Here is a 21,697-nt window from a genome sequence, read left to right as displayed (position 1 = left end):
CCCACACCCATTTCTGTTTAGACTGTCAGCTCTTAAGGGCAGATCTGTCTCCTAGTATATGTATGTACAGGGTGCCTGATCTCAGCTGGGACTACTGTAATACAAATCATGACACTAATTTACAGAAAATACCATTAACACACCCAGAGCAGGATTCTGCTAGGAAAGGGACAAGTGCAATAGTCTTATAAGCAATGTTAAAAATTCTGCTGTGGATGCGTGTAAGACCAGGTTGGCTATTTACTTAATTGTCTACAAATAATCAACATATTGCTCTCTCCATTATTTGATATGAATTATTCTTAACCCATCTTACCCCTTAAAAAAAAACCCTTGGGAAATTGGCAGAACACAATGTGCTGGGGAGAGCAGAGCAGGGCCGGTAGCTGGGCTCAGCGTCTTTCATGAGCTCAGCACTGGGAACACTGCCCAAAAGTTTGGATTGGCATAAAAAGAGCCCTGCAAAAGTAGACTTCACTCCCTGTCCCTTTAAGAAGCCGGAGGGGGGTGTGCGTGTGTGGCTGGGTCTCCAGGCTCTCTAGAGCTCTCATTGGCTTGTGGCAGCAGGAAGTGGGAGGTGGAAAAGTCAGATCTCTGCTTGTTGTTGTCTGAGCTGCAGGGTGAGGTGGGGGGAAACGTGGTTTCATATCAACGATTCCCTCTGTTTTCCGGGTGGAGTTGTATTGTACAGCAAGGGGGCGGGGGGGGGGGGTGTTTGTAGGCTTTTGTGCTGCATCTTTAGATCCCTGAGATCTTCTCCTGTGTGTTAGATGTGGGGGCAGCTGCAGAATCTGGCCTGTCTGCTCTGCAGCTGATAGGAAGCTGGGGCCTGGGGCAGGTGGCTGTCATAGCAGGAAGCACTAGCCTCAGCCTGCTCAAATAATTGGATCCCAGCTTTTTCTCTTCACTCTCTTGCAGGTTTGCTGTTGCCATTATGGCCCAAAGGGCCTTCCCGAATCCCTACGCAGACTATGACAAATCTCTGGCCACAGGATACTTTGACTCTTCAGGGCGGGTGAGTTGGGGCTCTAAAGTGACTTAATTTTATGGCGCTGGAGTGTTTCTTTCTTAACAAGTGGCATGGGCTTGTGTGAGCTTAATTTTTCTTCCCCCTGTTTCTGTGCTGCATGGGAGCAGTGCCCGGTCGATCCGGAGAAAGGCAGGGATTGCACTCCTAACCTGCCTCAAGACAGGGCTTGCGCATTCGATGTTAATAGTGTCTCGGACATTTCTTTTTGAAATGTTTTTGTGAGTTTCCTTGAGCCTTCTCGTAGGCTTACCTGAGCCAGGTCAGCATCCAGGTATCTGCCATTGTCCTCTGGGACAGTTTCCCCATTTATAGCCACCTCATCCAGTTACTGAAAACAACTATAGTGTCTAGTTTAATCCTACGAAATCATGAGACAAGTTAAACTTTTGTAAGGGGGAGGCAAAGGCTAATGGGAAAATCCTAATGTAGGTTAGAGGTTTGGGTACAGGAGAAAAAGGTCAGTCCATGCACCTGGGCATTGGTGCTGCGTGATCCAAATCACCGGCTCTTGTGAGAGGGTTCAAAGGGGTGTGTTAACAGTTTAGAAAAGAGAATGTATATGGGGAGAGAACCAGTTTCCGAAGCAGCTATCTGACATTGCAAACAGGATTCTGACTTCACTTGTGTGATAAACACCCTGAGACTATAAGCAAATAAACAAAGCTTTTGCTTTCCCACTGCCACTTGCTGTAGGGTTTATTGGATACTGACAAGACAAGACAAGACTCCACTCCATACAGACACAAATCAGAAACACTGACCCTTTCCCCTGGGGACTTTATAAGGCCCCAGTAATTCTGCGTAAAAAACAGACAGAGATTGTATAGTCTGTGTGTGTCTGTCTCCCAGTCGATTCCCATGTATCTGTTGATATGGATCTTTGGTTAGGAGCAGTGTTGCATTTTATGGTAATAGCTGGAAAGGTAAGATGAAAGGATCTTGCAGCCATTCGGGGGCAGGTGTGGTCTGAGAGCATGTCTGGGAGCCAGGAACTCCTGTATTTTGGTCACCGACTATCAGTGGCCTTGGGCAAGTCACTTAATCTCTGTGCTTCAGTTTCTCAATCAGTAAATTAAAGCTTCCCACACAGAGGTGCTGGGAAACTTAAGTAATTAATGTCTGTAATACTCTTTGAAGATGAAATGTACTGTGTAAGTGCTAAGTATTGTGAAGATGATGAAGCATTCAAACACCACAGGGGTGTCTGCTTTGGCAGCCTCACATCCACCCTGTTTAGACTGGCTCTGTATTTTTTGAGCAATGCATCTCAGAGCCAGGAAGAGATGCCCTGACATGTAGTTATTACAGAGGGGCCTTGATACTTTCTGCTTCACTTTGGCAGAGGAGACTTGCAGTCTCCCATTTCTGAGGATGCAGCGTATGCACAACCACAGAAGTCTTCCCAGTTGAAGGGGCAACATATCTGCTGTCTCATCACTGCTAGGAAGCACCTTAAAAGCTTTCACTGTATATCTCTGGATTTGGAAGTCCTTAAAGATCTGGTGTTTATCTTGATTTGGCGGTGTTGCTACCTGAAGTTTTTATTCCACAATGTTTCACTGAGATTTGCTTCCAGAGTCTGACTCCAACGAATCAGTTCTGAGTCACTGCACTTTTATCCTCTCAGCAATTTTAGAAGCATATTTTATATATATATATATGAAAAGTCTTTAGTCACACATTTAACAGAGCAGATCTCTTGTATCTAACCCAGATTCCCTAGACTAAAAACAATAATCACAATTTATTGCACAAAGCGCTTTTTGTGACAGGTTCTGGAAAACAGACTCAAACAAGCAGAACTAGTTCAAAATCTTCAAGCTCAGGGGATTGGACCCAAGAGATGTGCCTTCTTTAATGTATTAACCCAAAGACCACAGCATGGATTAGAGTCTCTGAGTTACTTAAGTGGCAGGCTACCAAAAGAAATGAAGGGATTGTGACATGGTTAGATTTTTAAACTGATGAGCTGGGGTCTGCCTAAACTGCAGCTGTCTTTTCTAGCCTACACAACTTAGTACAGTGTGAATGCTTGTGGCACACTGTTTAATAATACTCATCCACATTATACCATCACTTTTACTACATACGTTCCAAACAGAAAAATACTCTTTCCTTCAAAACATTGCCCCCCTGCAAAGGTGTGTAGGAAGCAGAGTGTATGTGTGTGTGTGTGCATACACAGCCAAGCCTTGGCATAAAACATTCTGATGCATCTGAGCTCTCAACTACATTCCAACCTTGTTAAAACAAATCCCTTTGTTATTGCTTAAGGCTCTTACTACATTGGTGGGTGCTCCTGGAATTATCACAAAAGCATGTAACTACACAGTATGGTAGATACTTTAGCACAGTGTTTCTCAAACTGGGGTCGCCGCTTGTGTAGGGAAAGCCACTGGCGGGTCGGGCCGGTTTGTTTACCTGCCCCATCGCCGCTGCAGGCCAATAGGAGCTGCTGGAAGCGGCAGCCAGTACGTCCCTCGGCCCGCGCCGCTTCCAGCAGCCCCCATTGGCCTGAAGCAGTGAAGCGCGGCCCGTGGGAGCTGCGATCGGCCGGACCTGCGGACGCGGCAGGTAAACGAACCGGCCCGGCCCGCCAAGGGCTTTCCCTACACAAGTGGCAACCCCAGTTTGAGAAACACTGCTTTAGCATAAGGTGATGCCATCTTGTGACATACAGTACCATATCACAGTCCTTAGACTGGCTTACGCTATAGACCTGTTCAGTCAGTTGTAGCAATCCAGAGGTGGTGATCCCAACAGTGCTATGAATGGGCTGCAGTTATAGTAGTAAGTATGGAACCAAGCTCTACAAATTAATTTCATTTTTTCCAGCCTATTGCTTAGTTTCATTATTTTTTTTTTCCAGGACAAAGCAATTAAAATATGCCTGTAGGGGAATGAACAAAGTGTTACAGTTCATGTACCAAAATCCAGCAGCTTGGAAAACCACAGCAAATATCCCTTGATGAATGCTAGGTTTTTAAAATATAAAGAAGTCAATATGTAGCATGTTTAGCCGTGTGGGAGACTGGGTGTGGAAGGTTGAAAAGGGAAGGATTTCCATTTCGTGGATTGTTTCCTACAACCCATTTTATTAGTAACAGCTAGGTCAAGCCTAGCCTATGCAAATTAGGGCCTGAATTCTTAAGATCTTATCTTGCCCTGGTGGACAGCAGGAGTAACTCCTTTGACATCAGTGGAATTTTTGTGCTGGTGTGAATGAGGAGAATCAAGCCCATGCAATTTGTTATTATTAAAGTGCCCAGCATTGAGATTTCAATCTGTCACCTCACAAATACAAGGATTAAATCACAACACCCCAGTCACTCCTGCAGTACCACAGCTTTAACAACTAGGGTGACCAGATGTCCCAATTTTATATAGGTCTTTTTCTTATATAGGCTCCTATTACCGCCCACCCCCTATCTCGATTGTTCACATTTGCTGTCTGGGCTCCCTATTAAGGACAGAGAATCTAGCTAGCTATCCAAGGGCAGTTAGTGAAAAGCCAGCCCCAGGAGCTGCATCTTGCACCACATTCTGGATGGGAGCAGGGTGGAGCTGAGTGGGATTTCTTTTTGGAAGAAAACTCTCAACTTCCTCAAGCCACACCTGTGGGCCAGGGCCAGGTGGTGTGTGAGAGCTGTGGGAAAAGGCTGCCCCTGAGGTAACAGGCCGAGGTTCCAGTCCATTTTACTACTGCCAGCCAAATACAAAACTGAGCATTTCTGGCTACACTCGCTGACTGACAATCCCAGTTCCCCAGTGTAATCCCTGCTCTCCGCCATGCACGCTCGCAGGAATTTGATGAGCCCTCACCCAATCTGTTTGCTGATATTTACTTATGTAGGGTATTTCTTTTCTATCCACAGCTGACTCCCGAGTTCACTCAGCGCCTGAACAATAAGATCAGGGAGCTGCTTCAGCAGATGGAGAGAGGCTTGAAATCTGCCGACCCCAGGGACTGCACTGGCTACACTGGCTGGGCAGGTAGGACAATGCCGTAACAAGGACATTTGAACTAGCCAGCTCTGTGGGGCAGAGCAAGTCTGCTTGTTAGCTGCCTTTTCAGGTTAGGCTCGTCCAGCCTCTGCCTCCTCTAGTAAAGGAAAACAGTGCTGCTTTATTGACTATGATGCATGGTCTCAGTCAGAAACGATCAGTGTAGACTCATGCTATGAAGCAGCCCTGGCACTTCTTGCAATTAACAAAGACATCCTACATTTGAAGCTGGGGTCCACCTGTCCTCCCCATTTCTGGCTGCTGGGGTTGGAGGGTGGGAACAAGGTATCCTTGGCACTGCACTGCAATATGGGGCATGCTCTTGATCCGTTCTGCTAAGGTGCTCTTACAAATAAAGCTTGGCGGGTTAGATGCCTTGCGGAGCTGATGAACATCAGAGCTTTTACCTTCAAGGTGCTGGCTCAGGTCCAACCCAGTCAGTTGTGACAGAGTTGCTGGCTCCCTACCCGCTGTTAGGTGAACGTGAAGTGAGCGGGTGGGTGTCAGTCCAGTTCCTGGTGGGCATGGATGCACGTGACAGAATCTGCCCTCGGCACTGTATAGACAGGCTCAGCGGAGAGGCTCCATGCCTACAGAGACCAAACTCCTCTCAGCCTTAACAGTGGCCCCACCAGTTTGGATGGAACCATCTGGGTTGGCCAGCATGTGGGAGCGTCCATTGCCACCGTCCACAGCTACCTCTGCCTACTGCAGATAACGGGTAACTGGCTTGGTTATGGAAGGTGCCTAAGCACTGAAATCAGGGAATATATAAATATAAATATGTCCCAGTAAATCTCTCAGGGTCGTTTATTTTTTACCATTATGATGTGATGTAGCATGATCACCATGCTGTTCCTGCTCTTGTTCTGGGTTACCTGTTAATGCCAATCGACTGATCCAAAACTGGTTCTGGCCCAGTGTCTTTGAGAGGGGGAGGGAGAAGAAATGCAACACAGCATATAAATCAGGGGAAACTCTGTCCTTGAACTGATTTCTCTCCTCAAAGCTACCAGAAATAGCTCTACCTCTAAGTCAGATCTGGAATGTAGCCAGACTGGCCATGACAAGCACCAGGGGCTGCATCAGGTAACTGGTCCCTACACCAGGACTGGCTTTGTCTTTGATCCCACTGGTCCGTAAGCTTGTCTGGGTTAACAAAAAGAAGTCAGAGTCTAAGGTTACGTCTACACTTGGAGGGTGTGAGTCCCACCTCAAGAAGACTTACTCGTGCTAGCTCTCATAGAGTTAGTGCGCGACACTGTCGTGTGCCCGCAGAAACACGGGCAGCATTGGCCAGCTGCCCCAAGGACAAACCTGCCCAGACCCCGTTGGCACACATTCAGGGCAGCTAGCCCATTCTGCTGCTTGCCACTGCCCGTGCTTCTGTGAGCACGCTACGATTTGTAATGTGCTAGCTGGATGGTGCTTTAGTATAGTTGCAGCCTAAGACCATTTCCCCCCGGTATTGCAGCAGCCTGTAGTGTTCAGGATGAAACCCTGCCTGCTCCCTTGGTAGATAGCATTCGAGACAGAATGAGCCAAGGAAGAAGACTGCCACCATCACGCCTTTTCTGCCCATTTTCTCCTTTGTGTGAGTGTTTTTGCTTTCCCTGTATTCTCCCCTTCTCTGGACCTAACCCCGACTCTCTGTTCCCTGCCAGGTGGGCCCTCCATTGCCACCACATGCTCTCCCCACCTCAACTCTTTCTCTTACTTCTTCCTGTAGCAGCTCCTCTGCAGGGAGAAGTCCTGCAGAGCACCCCCATGGTGGAAAACTTGACATCACGCACACCTGACAGCAGTGATATGGTTTTTGGTGACAATTCAGAGGATGCCAATTTCTCTGCAGTGCCCATACTTGTACCCATATTGCCTTATCCTGAGATCTTCACGCTGGTCTTGGTCTTCTGTGCCTAGGTGCTACAGAAAGTGGTACTAAAGAGAACGTTTCTTGCTAAATCACTACTGGTTGAGTGCCCAAGCATGGTGTTAGAAGGCATAGTAATGCTGGAGGTGCCAAGCTTTTGAATGAATTGGCAAACTGGGGCCCAGACAACTTGTGACTATTACTGATTCCAAGGCACTTTTATAAAACGGTTAATTGTGCAATGCTGGTCAAATTCCAACTCAGGAGGCCTCACCCAAGTTCCTCCTGGAGTGTAATGCAGCCTGTATCCCTAACTTCTTGTCCAGCACTCATCTGTGATGTCGCTGTTCAACACCTTCGGCATTTCTACCTGGTGGTGGCTGATCTGATCCCCATGGACAGCCTGTATTTCCATCAGCTTGCACATGCTTGGAGATCCCCTGGCATGAAAGGCACTATGTGCAAGAAATCTATTGTTAATGTGACAGTCCCATAAGTGAATGGCGGCCTATGGAGTGGGCATAGGCATGTTATTTGAAGTTACATTGGATTCTGCCTATTACCAGTACAATTCAGTATGTAGGGTTAGAGGATAAATAGCTCACATTAGCAAGACTCCTATAGTGTATTGGGAGGAAGAGCTCAACTCCCGAGGTGGGGGAGGGAAGGCGTATACCTCCATAGGGTAGCCTTAAGGAGCATCCTATAAGCCTTGGTTAGGAAGGAAAATGATTCGAGGGATGAAATGATGCACAATGCTATGGCTGGGACTTCCACCCATATTTATTTGGAAGGGAGTTACACAAAAGGGATTCTTCCTTCTCCCCTTTTCATTCCTTCTGGGCTTGTCATTTAGAAGAAGACTATGAAGGATTTCCTGTGAGTCGCAGCCAGAGAAATGGAACACGCTGATATTATTCTGTATCCATTTTCCCCCTGCTAATCGTCACTAGATTAATTTATTCAATGTTGTTTCTGGATAGAAAATTAATTGGGCCATGACAGCAGCTTTTCCTCTTAATTGCTTATGTAGAAAAGGCTTGTTGAGTATCTTCTCATGTAAATCATCACCCAGGCGTCTGAAATCAGTCAGCACTCTGTGGCTGCTAATAAGAGATATTTGAAATGAATAGCTCTGGCTTTCAGTGAACATTCTTCCTCTGTATGATGTAGTACACCTGCGTGTACTCCATTATGCCTAGGCATACACGGCACATGCTGGAATTAGACTTCAGATGTCTTCTGTCTATTCCTTTCACTGTACACGTGCAAGAACCCCATCCCACTGGCCTGCGTTTGTGTCAGGGAAACCCTATTTTTTAGTGCCAAGAAGCACTAGTGTAAAGGGGAGGAACTTCACTATTTTCACTGCCTCTAACTAACAGAAACTTTACAGTTTGCTTAAGCTGCTGTACTGAGTTAATCCAAAGTAATGAACAAACACCCTTGGAGCACAAGGTTTAATGTGTATTGCAGTAGCACCTACAGTCTCCAAGAGAGATCAGGGCACTATACAGACACACGAGCCTGGTCTATGCCCAAAGTTGCAGCAGTTAACGGTTTGGGTTTTATTTTAACCAATTTAGCTACATTGATGCAAAACTCTGTGTGGACACTTGCATTTAAAGCCTGGCTGATATCTGTATAGCCTGCATGTAAGTTACTGATCTAAGTTAAACTGCGGTAAGCCCCTTTTGAACTGATACACTGGTCATAGAATCATAGAATATCAGAGTTGGAAGGGACCTCAAGAGGTCATCTAGTCCAACCCCCTGCTCAAAGCAGGACCAATTCCCAGCTAAATCATCCCAGCCAGGGCTTTGTCAAGCCGGGCCTTAAAAACCTCCAAGGAAGGAGACTCCACCACCTCCCTAGGTAACGCATTCCAGTGTTTCACCACCCTCCTAGTGAAATAGTTTTTCCTGATATCCAACCTGGACTTCCCCCACCGCAACTTGAGACCATTACTCCTTGTTCTGTCATCTGCCACCACTGAGAACAGCCGAGCTCCATCCTCTTTGGAACCCCCCTTCAGGTAGTTGAAGGCTGCTATCAAATCCCCCCTCATTCTTCTCTTCTGGAGACTAAACAATCCCAGTTCTCTCAGCCTCTCCTCATAAGTCATATGCTCCAGACCCCTAATCATTTTTGTTGCCCTCTGCTGGACTCTTTCCAATTTTTCCACATCCTTCTTGTAGTGTGGGGCCCAAAACTGGACACAGTATTCCAGATGAGGCCTCACCAATGTCGAATAAAGGGGAACGATCACGTTCCTCGATCTGCTGGCAATGCCCCTACTTATACAGCCCAAAATGCCGTTAGCCTTCTTGGCAACAAGAGCACACTGTTGACTCATATCCAGCTTCTCGTCCACTGTGACCCCTAGGTCCTTTTCAGCAGAACTGCTACCTAGCCATTCGGTCCCTAGTCTGTAGCAGTGCATGGGATTCTTCCGTCCTAAGTGCAGGACTCTGCACTTGTCCTTGTTGAACCTCATCAGGTTTTTTTCTGCCCAATCCTCTAATTTGTCTAGGTCCCTCTGTATCCGATCCCTACCCTCTAGTGTATCTACCACGCCTCCTAGTTTAGTGTCATCTGCAAACTTGCTGAGAGTGCAGTCCACACCATCCTCCAGATCATTAATAAAGATATTAAACAAAACCGGCCCCAGGACCGACCCTTGGGGCACTCCACTTGAAACCGGCTGCCAACTAGACATGGAGCCATTGATCACTACCCGTTGAGCCCGATGATCTAGCCAGCTTTCTATCCACCTTACAGTCCATTCATCCAGCCCATACTTCTTTAACTTGGTGGCAAGAATACTGTGGGAGACCGTATCAAAAGCTTTGCTAAAGTCAAGGAATAACACATCCACTGCTTTCCCCTCATCCACAGAGCCAGTTATCTCATCATAGAAGGCAATTAGGTTAGTCAGGCACGACTTCCCCTTCGTGAATCCATGCTGACTGTTCCTGATCACTTTCCTTTCCTCTAAATGTTTCATAATTGATTCCTTGAGGACCTGCTCCATAATTTTTCCAGGGACTGAGGTGAGGCTGACTGGCCTGTAGTTCCCCGGATCCTCCTTCTTCCCTTTTTTAAAGATGGGCACTACATTAGCCTTTTTCCAGTCATCTGGGACCTCCCCCGATCGCCATGAGTTTTCAAAAATAATGGCTAATGGCTCTGCAATCTCACCTGCCAACTCCTTTAGCACCCTCGGATGCAGCGCATCCGGCCCCATGGACTTGTGCACGTCCAGTTTTTCTAAATCGTCCCGAACCACTTCTTTCTCCACAGAGGGCTGGTCACCTTCTCCCCATGCTGTACTGCCCAGTGCAGCAATCTGGGAGCTGACCTTGTGCGTGAAGACAGAGGCAAAAAAATCATTGAGTACATTAGCTTTTTCCACATCCTCGGTCACTAGGTTGCCTCCCTCATTCAGTAAGGGGCCCACACTTTCCTTGATTTTCTTCTTGTTGCTAACATACCTGAAGAAACCCTTCTTGTTACTCTTAACATCTCTTGCTAACTGCAACTCCAAGTGTGATTTGGCCTTCCTGATTTCACTCCTGCACGCCTGAGCAATATTTTTATACTCCTCCCTGGTCATTTGTCCAATCTTCCACTTCTTATAAGCCTCCTTTTTGCGTTTAAGATCAGCAAGGATTTCATTGTTTAGCCAAGCTGGTCGCCTGCCATATTTACTATTCTTTCTACACATCGGGATGGTTTGTTCCTGCAACCTCAATAAGGATTCTTTAAAATACAGCCAGCTCTCCTGGACCCCTTTGCCCTTCATGTTATTCTCCCAGGGGATCCTGCCCATCTGTTCCCTGAAGGAGTCAAAGTCTGCTTTTCTGAAGTCCAGGGTCCATATTCTGCTGCTCTCCTTTCTTCCTTGTGTCAGGATCCTGAACTCGACCATCTCATGGTCACTGCCTCCCAGGTTCCCATCCACTTTTGCTTCCCCTACTAGTTCTTCCCTGTTTGTGAGCAGCAGGTCAAGAAAAGCTTTGCCCCTAGTTGGTTCCTCCAGCACTTGCACCAGGAAATTGTCCCCTAGGCTTTCCAAAAATTTCCTGGATTGCCTGTGCACCGCTGTATTGCTCTCCCAGCAGATATCAGGGTGATTAAAGTCTCCCATGAGAACCAGGGCCTGCGATCTAGCAACTTCTGCTAGTTGCCAGAAGAAAGCCTCGTCCACCTCATCCCCCTGGTCTGGTGGTCTATAGCAGACTCCAACCACGACATCACCCTTGTTGCTCCCACTTCTCAACTTTATCCAGAGACACTCAGGTTTTTCTGCAGTATCATACCGGAGCTCTGAGCAGTCATACTCCTCTCTTACATACAATGCAACTCCCCCACCTTTTCTGCCCTGCCTGTCCTTCCTGAACTGTTTATATCCATCCATGACAGTACTCCAGTCATGTGAGTTATCCCACCAAGTCTCTGTTATTCCAATCACATCATAGTTCCCTGACTGTGCCAGGACTTCCAGTTCTCCCTGCTTGTTTCCCAGGCTTCTTGCATTTGTGTATAGGCACTTAAGATAACTCAATGATCGTCCCTCTTTCTCAGTATGAGACAGGAGTCCTCCCCTCTTGCGCTCTCCTGCTTGTGCTTCCTCCCAGGATCCCATTTCCCCACTTACCTCAGGGCTTTGGTCTCCTTCCCCCGGTGAACCTAGTTTAAAGCCCTCCTCACTAGGTTAGCCAGCCTGCTGGCGAAGATGCTCTTCCCTCTCTTCGTTAGGTGGAGCCCGTCTCTGCCTAGCACTCCTTCTTCTTGGAACACCATCCCATGGTCGAAGAATCCAAAGCCTTCTCTCCGACACCACCTGCGTAGCCATTCGTTGACTTCCACGATTCGACGGTCTCTACCCCGGCCTTTTCCTTGCACAGGGAGGATGGACGAGAACACCACTTGTGCCTCAAACTCCTTTATCCTTCTTCCCAGAGCCACGTAGTCTGCAGTGATCCGCTCAAGGTCATTCTTGGCAGTATCATTGGTGCCCACGTGGAGAAGCAGGAAGGTCCTTAGCTGAATTGTTTTTAACCCCCTGCAATTGGTGTATTGACATGGTTCTGAAGAGTGTACAGTCTAAACAGGCAAGACAAAGGATGGGAAGAGAAATGGAGAAGTGACTTATCTGAGGTCACCCAGCTGACTGAGCTGGGACTAGAACCCAGGACACCCAAGTCCCCATCCAGCCCCCTGGCCACTGGACTATACTGTATCTCTAAGTCTATGAGCCTGATCCATAAGCTGAAATGGAGCGAGGAAAAGCTGGCCCTCCTATGCATTTGCAGATCTTCTAGGCCAGTGGTCTCCGAACTTTTTTGATCGCGCACCCTTATCAGTAAAAAAAATTTTAGCATACACCCCCTGCCGCGCCGCAGGGCGGGGCTCTACCATTTTTGCTGCCCCAAGCAAAAAAAAAAAGGCTGCCCAAACTGCCGTGCACTGCACCCCACTTTGGAGACCACTGCTCTAGCCACCTGTTCTCCGGGTTCTTGGGCATCTCATCTATTTATACACACGGTGCTACATTACAGAGAGTCTGCTTGAACTAGAAGGAGACAGGGCGAAGATTCACGTGCCTGAAATATGTATTTGTTTCAAGCTTGTTAGGCAACATGTTAAAAAACGAGGGCAAGTAACTGTAGCCCCAGGATGCTAGTAATTTACATATTGACCTTTCCAAGCCATTATTATGGTTTCAAGCAGTTGTTTACTCTGCTGCTCTGAAAATATATGCACTCCTTTGAGCTGCTAGTTTATCATGTGGTTCTCAGCTGCCTCTGGGACCCTGAGCTCTTCTGAAACAAATAACACCACAAAGCTCATGTGTATCTCCTATGTTTTGCTGGTGGGGAGGAAGTATGGAAGGAAGGTGCATTGTGTGCTACCAAGAAATGGCTCTCCCTCCCCAGAGTCAGGATTTTGCCAGACCTTCCCCAAAGCCATATCCGTAGTTACCAGTGTCTGAGACAGAGAACTTAAAAGATGAGCTGCAGGAGAAAGCAGAGGGTTATATGACCCAGAGGAATGCTGACCATCATCCTGTTCCCAGTAGTCTCTGAAGGAACGCAAGGTCACGAGCTAGGCCCTAATAAGATGAAAGATAATCACTCTTTCTGATTTGTATGGTAAACTATTTTTGGTTAAGTTACTGTGCAACAAGGGAGGGCCAAGCATCTGTGAAGAGACCACCTTTCACTAGGGATAGATGGACAGGTGTAGTGTTTCAGACACAGTCCGTTATCCAGACTCCGAGGGCCTAATTCATCGGTGGCCAGCGCTTTGTGCAAAGTGGATGCAAATGCTGTCTGTCTGTCTGACTGAGTGGCATCTTACACTGACTCTGCAACCGTAAGTGACTTAGACAAAAGCCCAGGAGCTATAGTAGCTTCTCTGCCATTGCTAGAATTCTCTGGAGTGGGAAATCTGGTACGTGCTCCCATGCCCCAGATCGCAGGGATCTGAAATCCAGAAGTGCTTGCAGGATGAGTGCCACCTTGGCCAACACCGGTCATCAAACCAGGAACCTCCAGAGCTAGAAGCGTCTAGAAAGCCAGTCTCTCTAGATGCGGGCTGTAACAGACTCTCATCCTCTGCGGGTCAGGCAGAAGGGGGACACAGGCTCACTGATGGGCTACATCTGGACCCAAAAGAGAGGCTACCAGAGCTATGGAGGGCAGGTTGAGGAGCAAAAATGGGCACCTGTGTGGGGAGGCTGGAAGGTGAGTTACTAGGGGAGTGTTTTGAGGGGCAGTATAACAACTCAATGCATAAGACCCCTGGAAAAAGGGATCTCTAGATCCCAGAAAAGCAGATAAGACACCAACATGAAATGCACAAGTATTCCCCAGGTCACGGGTTGTTCCCCAGACCCACAGCTACAAGTCTCAGTAAAGAGCCTTCTTCCCCACAGCCTCTCTCCTTCCTATTTCTGGAGTAGCTGCTTTCGTGGCCTTCCTTCTGCTCACTGTCTAGGCTTGCAAGTCCTTGTTGGCTGGTAGCAGGATAGGGTTTCTACACCCTGTCCCAAGTAGAGTGCAGGGGTTGGAAGGAAGGGTAAGCCTGGGGTATACAGAGGGAGTCTGGGTTCTGATACCTACTGACCTGGTATCTCTGAGGGTTTCCCATCACCAGTGTGTACTCAGACAGCACTGTGCCATGACCACTAAGGGTCTAGGACGGCATGAGCTGCAGTGATCCTGAAGCTATCCTTTGTTTTTAATTTAGGATCTCAGGCTCTTTGTGGTTTTGGAGGCAGTAAAGTCAATATAAGAAGTCCTATTTAAAATGGTCCCCAACATAGTTACTAGCTTGTTAGTCTGAAAGCGGAGGCAGAATCTAAATGAGTAATGCCATTTTATGGAGGTCAGGATGAGTTATGCCGTCCTTTAGTCACATCACTTGTAAGGAAAACTGCTGCTTGTAAAGAAAAATTTAAAACTCAGAAGTCTTAAGGGGGAGAAAAACATTGGCTCTTTAGACTGAGTGTTTAAAAGTTAAAGTACGTATTAAAAACAACCACCACAGATTGTCCCACAATGAATAAAATGTATGGCTGAACTGTTCCGTCACCCCTATACCATTCAGATGCCAGCTGAGTGCTCTGGGTCAATTATAGCTAGTCTCTGCTCCAGTCAGACCAATAACCCTAACATTACGAGTGGGGGTTTCAAAGATGCTCAGCATTGCCTTCGCTCTGCTTCCATTGAATTGATTTGGGGGGGGGGGGGAGCAGAGCCAGGCCAGCACTCATCACTTTTGGGAATCCCACCCTGTGGGTTCTGAGGAAAGGGCTGGCAGCAGCGAGGACTGTAGAAATGGCACACTCAGATATCTCTCTAGCCATCCATTGCCCCTATCGTTTAGTATCTGAATCCCTCACATCTTCCCTGTGAGATATGACAGTACTATTGTCTTCACTTGCACATGGGGACCTGAGGCACACAGACAGACAAAGACCCAAATCTGCAAAGGTATTTTGGCTCTAACGTCTATTGATTTTGCTGGGGATTAGCCTAAATATCTTTGTGGATCTGGGGCTAAGTGACTTGCCCAAGGTCACACGGGGATGTGTCTTGGGTCCCCTAACCATTTTCACCTCTGGGAGAGCGTCTTTCCTATGGCTGAATTACTCCATTCATCATTTTATCCGTAAAGTGAAGCTATAGAAGAGAGATATGGGTACATGTATTTGTATGAGCGTAGGTTTGTCCCATACTGATCACTTCTCCAAATCCATTGGACTTGTGGATTTAATGGGCTTGTGGAAAGGGAGGATGATACATTAGTGTTTGGGTCGCAAATGGAACAAAGGGGTGGTCTTATAGTGCATTTCTGCTCTGAAGAGTAATGATGTGAAAATGGCACCTTTGTACACCACCAATTATATCCTTTGTATTCATTCCTGTCCACTGCCTTTAGCAACCTATATTAGCAATGATCATTTTTTATTTCTGTTCCTGTTCTCTTGGATGAGTCAACCCAGCCAAGAGCGCAAGCTTGGATCTATTCCTTCTCATGTGGCAACAAATATGTAGTAAATTCCAGTCATTGACATTCCTATAATACCATTGACAGCAGTCGGATTGCACAGGTGTTAGTGAGGATGCGGTTTGGCCTACAGAATTCTTCTGACTGGTGACTTCATGTGAGATAGAAAGAATACAGTTTGACTTCTTGAGTACGTGTTGCGTTGCAGGGCCAACAATAAGAAATTAACTGTCACGCTTTAATATAAAGTTCCATTTATAAATGGTTTGGAAAAGGGTTAATAAATGATTAATAGCACATTATAAGTACATTAGACATGAGTAATATATTATAGATGGCTATAAACACATCATGGGTTACAGATGATTATGCATTTTTGTATAAGCAACCAAGTCAGCTGTTGGACTCTTTGTCAATCTATGACAATTGAGTAATACTTCGAAAACAGCTAATCATTTCTTAACCCTTTTATATACTACAGTATTTATAAATAGGACCTCATTATAAAGTGTGATCAAAAATCGTTTTGAAAACTGAGCACATACAGAGACCTGTAAGAAGCAAAAAATATGGATTTCCCCCCTGTTGTTTTACAGAGTCACGTTTCAGAAAAGGTCTATGCTTGCAGGGCATGATTCAAAGCCCATTGTAGTCAATAGAAGTTTTTCCATTGCCTCCAGTGGGCTTTGGATCACACCATAAATAAGTAATACTGAAAATACTAAATACAGAGAATATTCTCCCTGAGGCTAGTCAACTGCAATTTTGCCTTTACTGACTGTATCTTGGAGATATACTGCTCAAAGGGTGCTTAGCTTTCGTCTGTCTTCATGGTGAAATTAAATGACATTTTTACTTGACGTGCTCCGAGCACCAAACATTAACTAGCCCTCATTCGGCCCCTCTCCAAGGCCCGGCCCCTCCAAGATACCAGTTTATCAGAGACAAGCAAAAGGAGAGAATTTTGTTTCTGAGAGAATTTTGTGAATTTTTTCACCCCTGAGATGCAGCAGGGCACCTGCCCATACGAGCTGCAGCAAAGCTGAGACAGAAGGGGTAGCAAGCAGGCATGTGCATCAAAAAGAATGGGAAGAGGGATGGGTCTGATAATCTTTGGAGGTGTTACTTTTGAAAGACTTATAAGAACAGAGCTGAAAACCTCTAGTTAAAAAATTAAAGATTTTTTTTTTAATTCTGTACACATCAGTGAAGGTGTGCTCCTTGAGAAATGCTCTTTGAAAAACTCAGTTACTTTAATAATAATACTTAGATAAGCGCTAACACTCTTCATCCATAGAGCTCAAGTTCCTCTATAGAGGAGGTGGTATCATCTATCCCCGGTTTACAGATGGGAAAACTGAGGCATGCAGAAATTAAGTGACTTGCCAAAGGTCACCCAGCAAACCAGTGGCAGAGCCAGGAATAGAACCCAGGTCCCTAACTGCTGGGCCACACTATTTAAAATTCAAGTTGCTAGTGTCCCTTTAAGAGAAATCAACTAGTTCTCCTCTTTCCCCCCAACTTTGCTCACATTTGGTGCGTGTGAATTCTGGTGCTGAGAGGTGTTATAGAACATTACAAAGGCACATGATCTTGTGAACCCAGTGCATGATTCCCCCCATCCTCAGTTTAATTTCAGCAGATTCATATTTTCTACTAGATGGAACTATAGGTGGGTTTCCCCCCATTTATAGCTTCCTGCTTTGAGGACACTGGATGGTTTGCTTTTCAGGGTTGATGGAGGGAGTGCGAAGCCTTTTCTCCCTCCAGATCGCAGGTCTGAATCTGGTCCAAGTTAGCAATAACCAAAAATCTCCTATCTCGTGGCAGTTTCATGACCTTTGTTACACGAGTTCACTGCAGTTCAGTTCTTAGTGGACTGCACACTGAAAACCACCGTCTAATTGGTGTCCTTAGCAGCAGTCTGGATAAAGAGACTAAGATTGAATTGATATTGAAAGCATGCTATCCCCGGCCTTAGATCCCTTCTGTTCAGGGTCAGCATGGTTCAAGTTAGAGAAGTTTGCCTTGCTACTGCTTATGCTGTCCCTTAGCAGTGTATCACAATGGCCTGCAGTTTACACGTTGCTGACAATCCAGCATCATTCACAAGCCCTGAATTCAGTATATACCTAAAGCAGCATCTCAGCCTCTCCATTAACTAGTGTGTGTGGGGATGAAATAGTCTTTTAGCTGGTTGGGAAGATCTAACTCTACGTGCCCTATACTGTGACAAGATTTTAAACAAAGTAAAACATCTTACAACTCTGGTGCTACTGGGATTAACGGATTTAGCAAGTGCTAAAGTAAAGGTCATAAGCATTGGATCGCCCATGTAGCTGAACAAATGCACCACTGTTCCAACACAACCCCCCAACACAAAACCATATCAAAACAGAGCACTCCACTGCATGCACAGCTCTTCCCCTGGGGAAAGGATGAGAGCGAGAACCAACGACATGTGACAGATGTTAGCTATGTTGCTTAATGCACAACAGGAAGATGTTCAGGTTCGACACCACCCTTATCACCATAATGTCTATCTAGAATAGACCCTTCAGATCCTCTGCTCTGGCAGGCCATAGACTGCCAGCTGTGTGGTAGTTCTGAGGGGCACAAATGGGAATCGGAGTGAGACAGCCACGTATGTTTGAAGCAATTCAACTGGATCTAGGTTTCCAGAGGTGCAAAGCTAGGGGAACTGATCCCCTCTTCTACCTAGCCTCCCATCCCTCATTATGTAATAATTATTTTTATATGGTACTTTACACATTAGAAGCACATTGCAAATATTATCTAGCTCATCTTCAACCTACCATGCACATTTGGGAGGTTAGGTATTTACCCTTATTTTACAGATGGAGAAACTGAGGCAGGGAGGCGCGGTGACTTGCCCAAAGCCAGACTGAGTGTGTGGCAATGCTGGGATTATCATTTAGGACCTCCTGATTCCCAACCCCATACTCTGTCCTCCAACCATGCTGCCTCTAATATACATTGTCTAGATATTAATCATGGGTCAACCTACACTTGATGCTCTTATTTTTTTAGTCTATCATTGGTGTATCTAGCTACCTAAAAATGCTTGCTGCAAGTCACCTCTCCAGGTTGGGTGTTGCTCTTCACAGTTGTAGACCAGATTTTAAAAGCTTTTGGGTGTAGAGAAAATCTTGCCCCATTTGGGAAGTGATGCCGACATTACAGTTCTGCAAAGCCTCTCAAACCTAACTGCGTTATGATGCTTTTGGAGCCTTTAAGAGCGGCCACACTGGGTCAGACCAAAGGTCCTTCTAGCCCAGTATCCTGTCTTCTGACGGTGGCCAATGCCAGGTGCCCCAGAGGGAATGAACAGAACAGGTAATCATCAAGTGATCCATCCCCTGTCGCCCATTCCCAGCTTCTGGCAAACAATTGTTCATAGCTAAAAGAGATTTTTGTGGGAAAAGGGGAAGCAGGGATTGGAAGAAAAACTCACAAGGTAATTTTATTTTTCCAGACTTCAATCCTGGCATTATTCTTACCATGGTAGTTACATAAACAATTAAGCTTGTTCCAATGGCAGCTGCTTATGAAGTGAAAAGCTAAACATTAAAACAAGTAACTCCGTAGTCTGAGCTGTTTAAATTGATATCAGGCCTATTAAGAACCTAAAGATGGTGATAGGTCATGGAAAGACCTAGTAGGTAAGTATTCCCCTTTAAAAAGAGCTTCATGCCCACGTCCTTACAAACTTGAATGATGGTACTGTACATCTGAGCTTCTCTCTGTGGAAATACTAACACTGAACTGCGTAGAGAGCGGACAAGGTTATTAACTTTGGCAGGAAATGGAAATTTGCCCTTAATATACATGTGAAATTGAATTGTCTGTAGCACGAAGCTTTGGAGATTACCCATGCAAAATGAGAAAATGATCTAAATTTAAAATTGTTCCCAGTACAGTGGAAAGTAATTTTTCAGGCTGCCTTTTTTTTTTTTTTTTTTTTAACTGGATCGAAATCTGCAGACATTGGCTCTATTAATTTAGGCTTAAACACAGGACCTGTGTCGTCTTAGAAACGGTTAATGAGATGGAAAGCATACTGTAAGGGGCGAAATGAGATTTTTCTGGAAGCGATGTAGGCCGCTAGCTTCTCTGATACATATTCTTTGAGGATACCCTGAGCCCACATATCCTTTTGAGGGTGCCTTCTGACTAGTGGGTGTTTAGAAGGGAGGTTCTATCTACTGTGACAGACCTTTTGAATAATGACACGCTGATGACTCTTCAGTTATGTATAACAGGCTTCAAGAGCGGGATGAGAGAGGGACAGAGTAAGACTCCAGGCAAAACCAGTGTCCTAGCCTTTTAACAGCAGCATTGTTTATGTAGCTGGATGCCTGGTATGGAAGAGTCAGGGGCAGAAGAATGCATTTTCCTGACTCTTGAATAGCTTTTTATGTTTCAGACAAGGGCTGCACTCAGAATTAGTGTGTGGTGTGTGTATGCAGGAATTATCTTTGTTTACAATACTTTTCTTGAAAACAGCTGATTCTCTGTGCAGAGAGAAATAAAGGCCATTCTCAGTCTCTCTCCTTTTCTATGAACGTCCAGTTTAGTCTACGGCTTCTCTAACTTAGGGGTCATCAACAGGTGTCAGGAGACCCTGCCATTCCCATATTGCTCGATGGGAGGGAGGTCCCAGACAGATGGTAGAGGTATATAAAATCATGAGTGATGTGGAGAAAGTGGATAAGGAAAAGTTATTTACTTATTCCCATAATACAAGAACTAGGGGTCACGAAATGAAATTAATAGGCAGCAGGTTTAAAACAAATACAAGGAAGTTGTTCTTCACGCAGCGCACAGTCAACTTGTGGAACTCCTTACCTGAGGAGGTTGTGAAGGCTAGGACTATAACAGCGTTTAAAAGAGCACTGGATAAATTCATGGTGGTTAAGTCCATTAATGGCTATTAGCCAGGATGGGTAAGGAATGGTGTCCCTAGCCTCTGTCTGTCAGAGGATGGAGATGGATGGCAGGAGAGAGATCACTTGATCATTGCCTGTTAGGTCCACTCCCTCTGGGGCACCTGGCATTGGCCACTGTCGGTAGACAGGATACTGGGCTAGGTGGACCTTTGGTCTGACCTGGTACGGCCGTTCTTATGTTCTTATGAGAGGCTGGTAGAGGGTGTCCTGCAATGGAAAAGGGGGTTCCAGGATGGTTGAGGTTGAGAACAGCTGCTGTATTGCAAATATTTTCTTGTCTATCACTAATGCTTATGTATTTGTCATTGCTATTTGGCAAGTGGCCAAAAGAATAAATAACTAAATAAATATAAATATAAATAATACCACCTTGTATGATGCTTTTCAGCAGTAGATCTAAAAGAACTTTACAAAGTTACACTTTGTACACTTCACAATTATTGCCATTTTACAGATGGGGAGACTGAGGCAGAGAGGTGCAGTGACATGTCCAAAGTCACCCAGTGGCCAAGCAGGGAGATATTAATGTCCCAGTACAGATAAGCTGATCAAGAAATCTGTTTCATATTTTTTGGCTCCACCATAAGCAGCTGGGATTTTGTTTTAAAGTTAGAGCAACAAAAGTATATAGTGCCAGGGGAGAGCAATAAAACAACCTGGGCTTAACACATTTATTTCTTCGCAGGCATTGCTGTGCTTTACTTGCACCTGTATGATGTGTATGGAGACCCTTCCTACCTCCAGGTAGCAGAGGCATACGCGAAGAAGAGCTTGAATTGTCTGACAAAGCGCTCCATCACCTTCTTGTGCGGGGATGCTGGACCTTTGGCAGTGGCTGCCGTTGTGTACCATAAATTACAGGATGAGACGCAGTCGGAAGCCTGCATCACTCGGTAACGTTTCGGGGTTTGGTTTTGCCCGCCTGTTCCTCAAGTTGTTGCTTTTGGATGCATGAGCTGGTGTCCAAAGCTGGCACGTAGCTTTCCCCATGCGGAACATCCCTCTCAACCTTGTTAGGTTCTGCTGTAGGGCTCTGTTTGAAGGAGAGCATTCACTAACTGGACAAGAAGCATGCAACAGAATCTTCACATCCTAGAGAAATGGTTGTCATTAAGGACGTAAACCAAGCCCGGTTGACTAGCTGGCCCTTGTTACAGCCTGCTTTTCTGGATGGGGGATAGAATGGCTGTCACTGAGCAGGGATTGCCACAGCACTAGAGCTGGCCAGGCAGGCTAGGGGAGCTGCACGTGGTTGGTTGGTTTTGTTATTCATGTTTCCATTTTTCAGCGTCTTAAACAAAA

At 45.9% G+C, this 21,697-nt stretch overlaps 1 protein-coding gene across 3 annotated transcripts in view; it reads left to right on the top strand.

Moving 5' to 3' along the window:
• Window positions 1–486: 486 nt before the first annotated feature.
• LANCL1 (LanC like glutathione S-transferase 1) overlaps window positions 487–21,697 on the top strand; it is a 33,186-nt gene continuing 11,975 nt past the window's right edge. Inside the window, exons 1-4 of one of the 3 annotated variants that reach the window (XM_005279684.3) lie at window positions 487–620; window positions 919–1,015; window positions 4,906–5,023; window positions 21,081–21,288. In XM_005279684.3, the coding sequence (XP_005279741.2) occupies window positions 935–1,015; window positions 4,906–5,023; window positions 21,081–21,288 (407 nt within the window). In that variant the 5' untranslated portion in view covers window positions 487–620; window positions 919–934. Of the gene's footprint in view, window positions 686–918; window positions 1,016–4,905; window positions 5,024–21,080; window positions 21,289–21,697 lie in introns of all 3 variants that reach the window. The other 2 variants (XM_024109252.3, XM_065562130.1) reach the window with 2 other exon arrangements.

Source organism: Chrysemys picta, chromosome 11 (genome assembly GCF_011386835.1).
Source record: "Chrysemys picta bellii isolate R12L10 chromosome 11, ASM1138683v2, whole genome shotgun sequence".
Classification (NCBI taxonomy): domain Eukaryota; kingdom Metazoa; phylum Chordata; order Testudines; family Emydidae; genus Chrysemys; species Chrysemys picta.
This window is presented reverse-complemented; position numbering and strand designations above follow the sequence as displayed.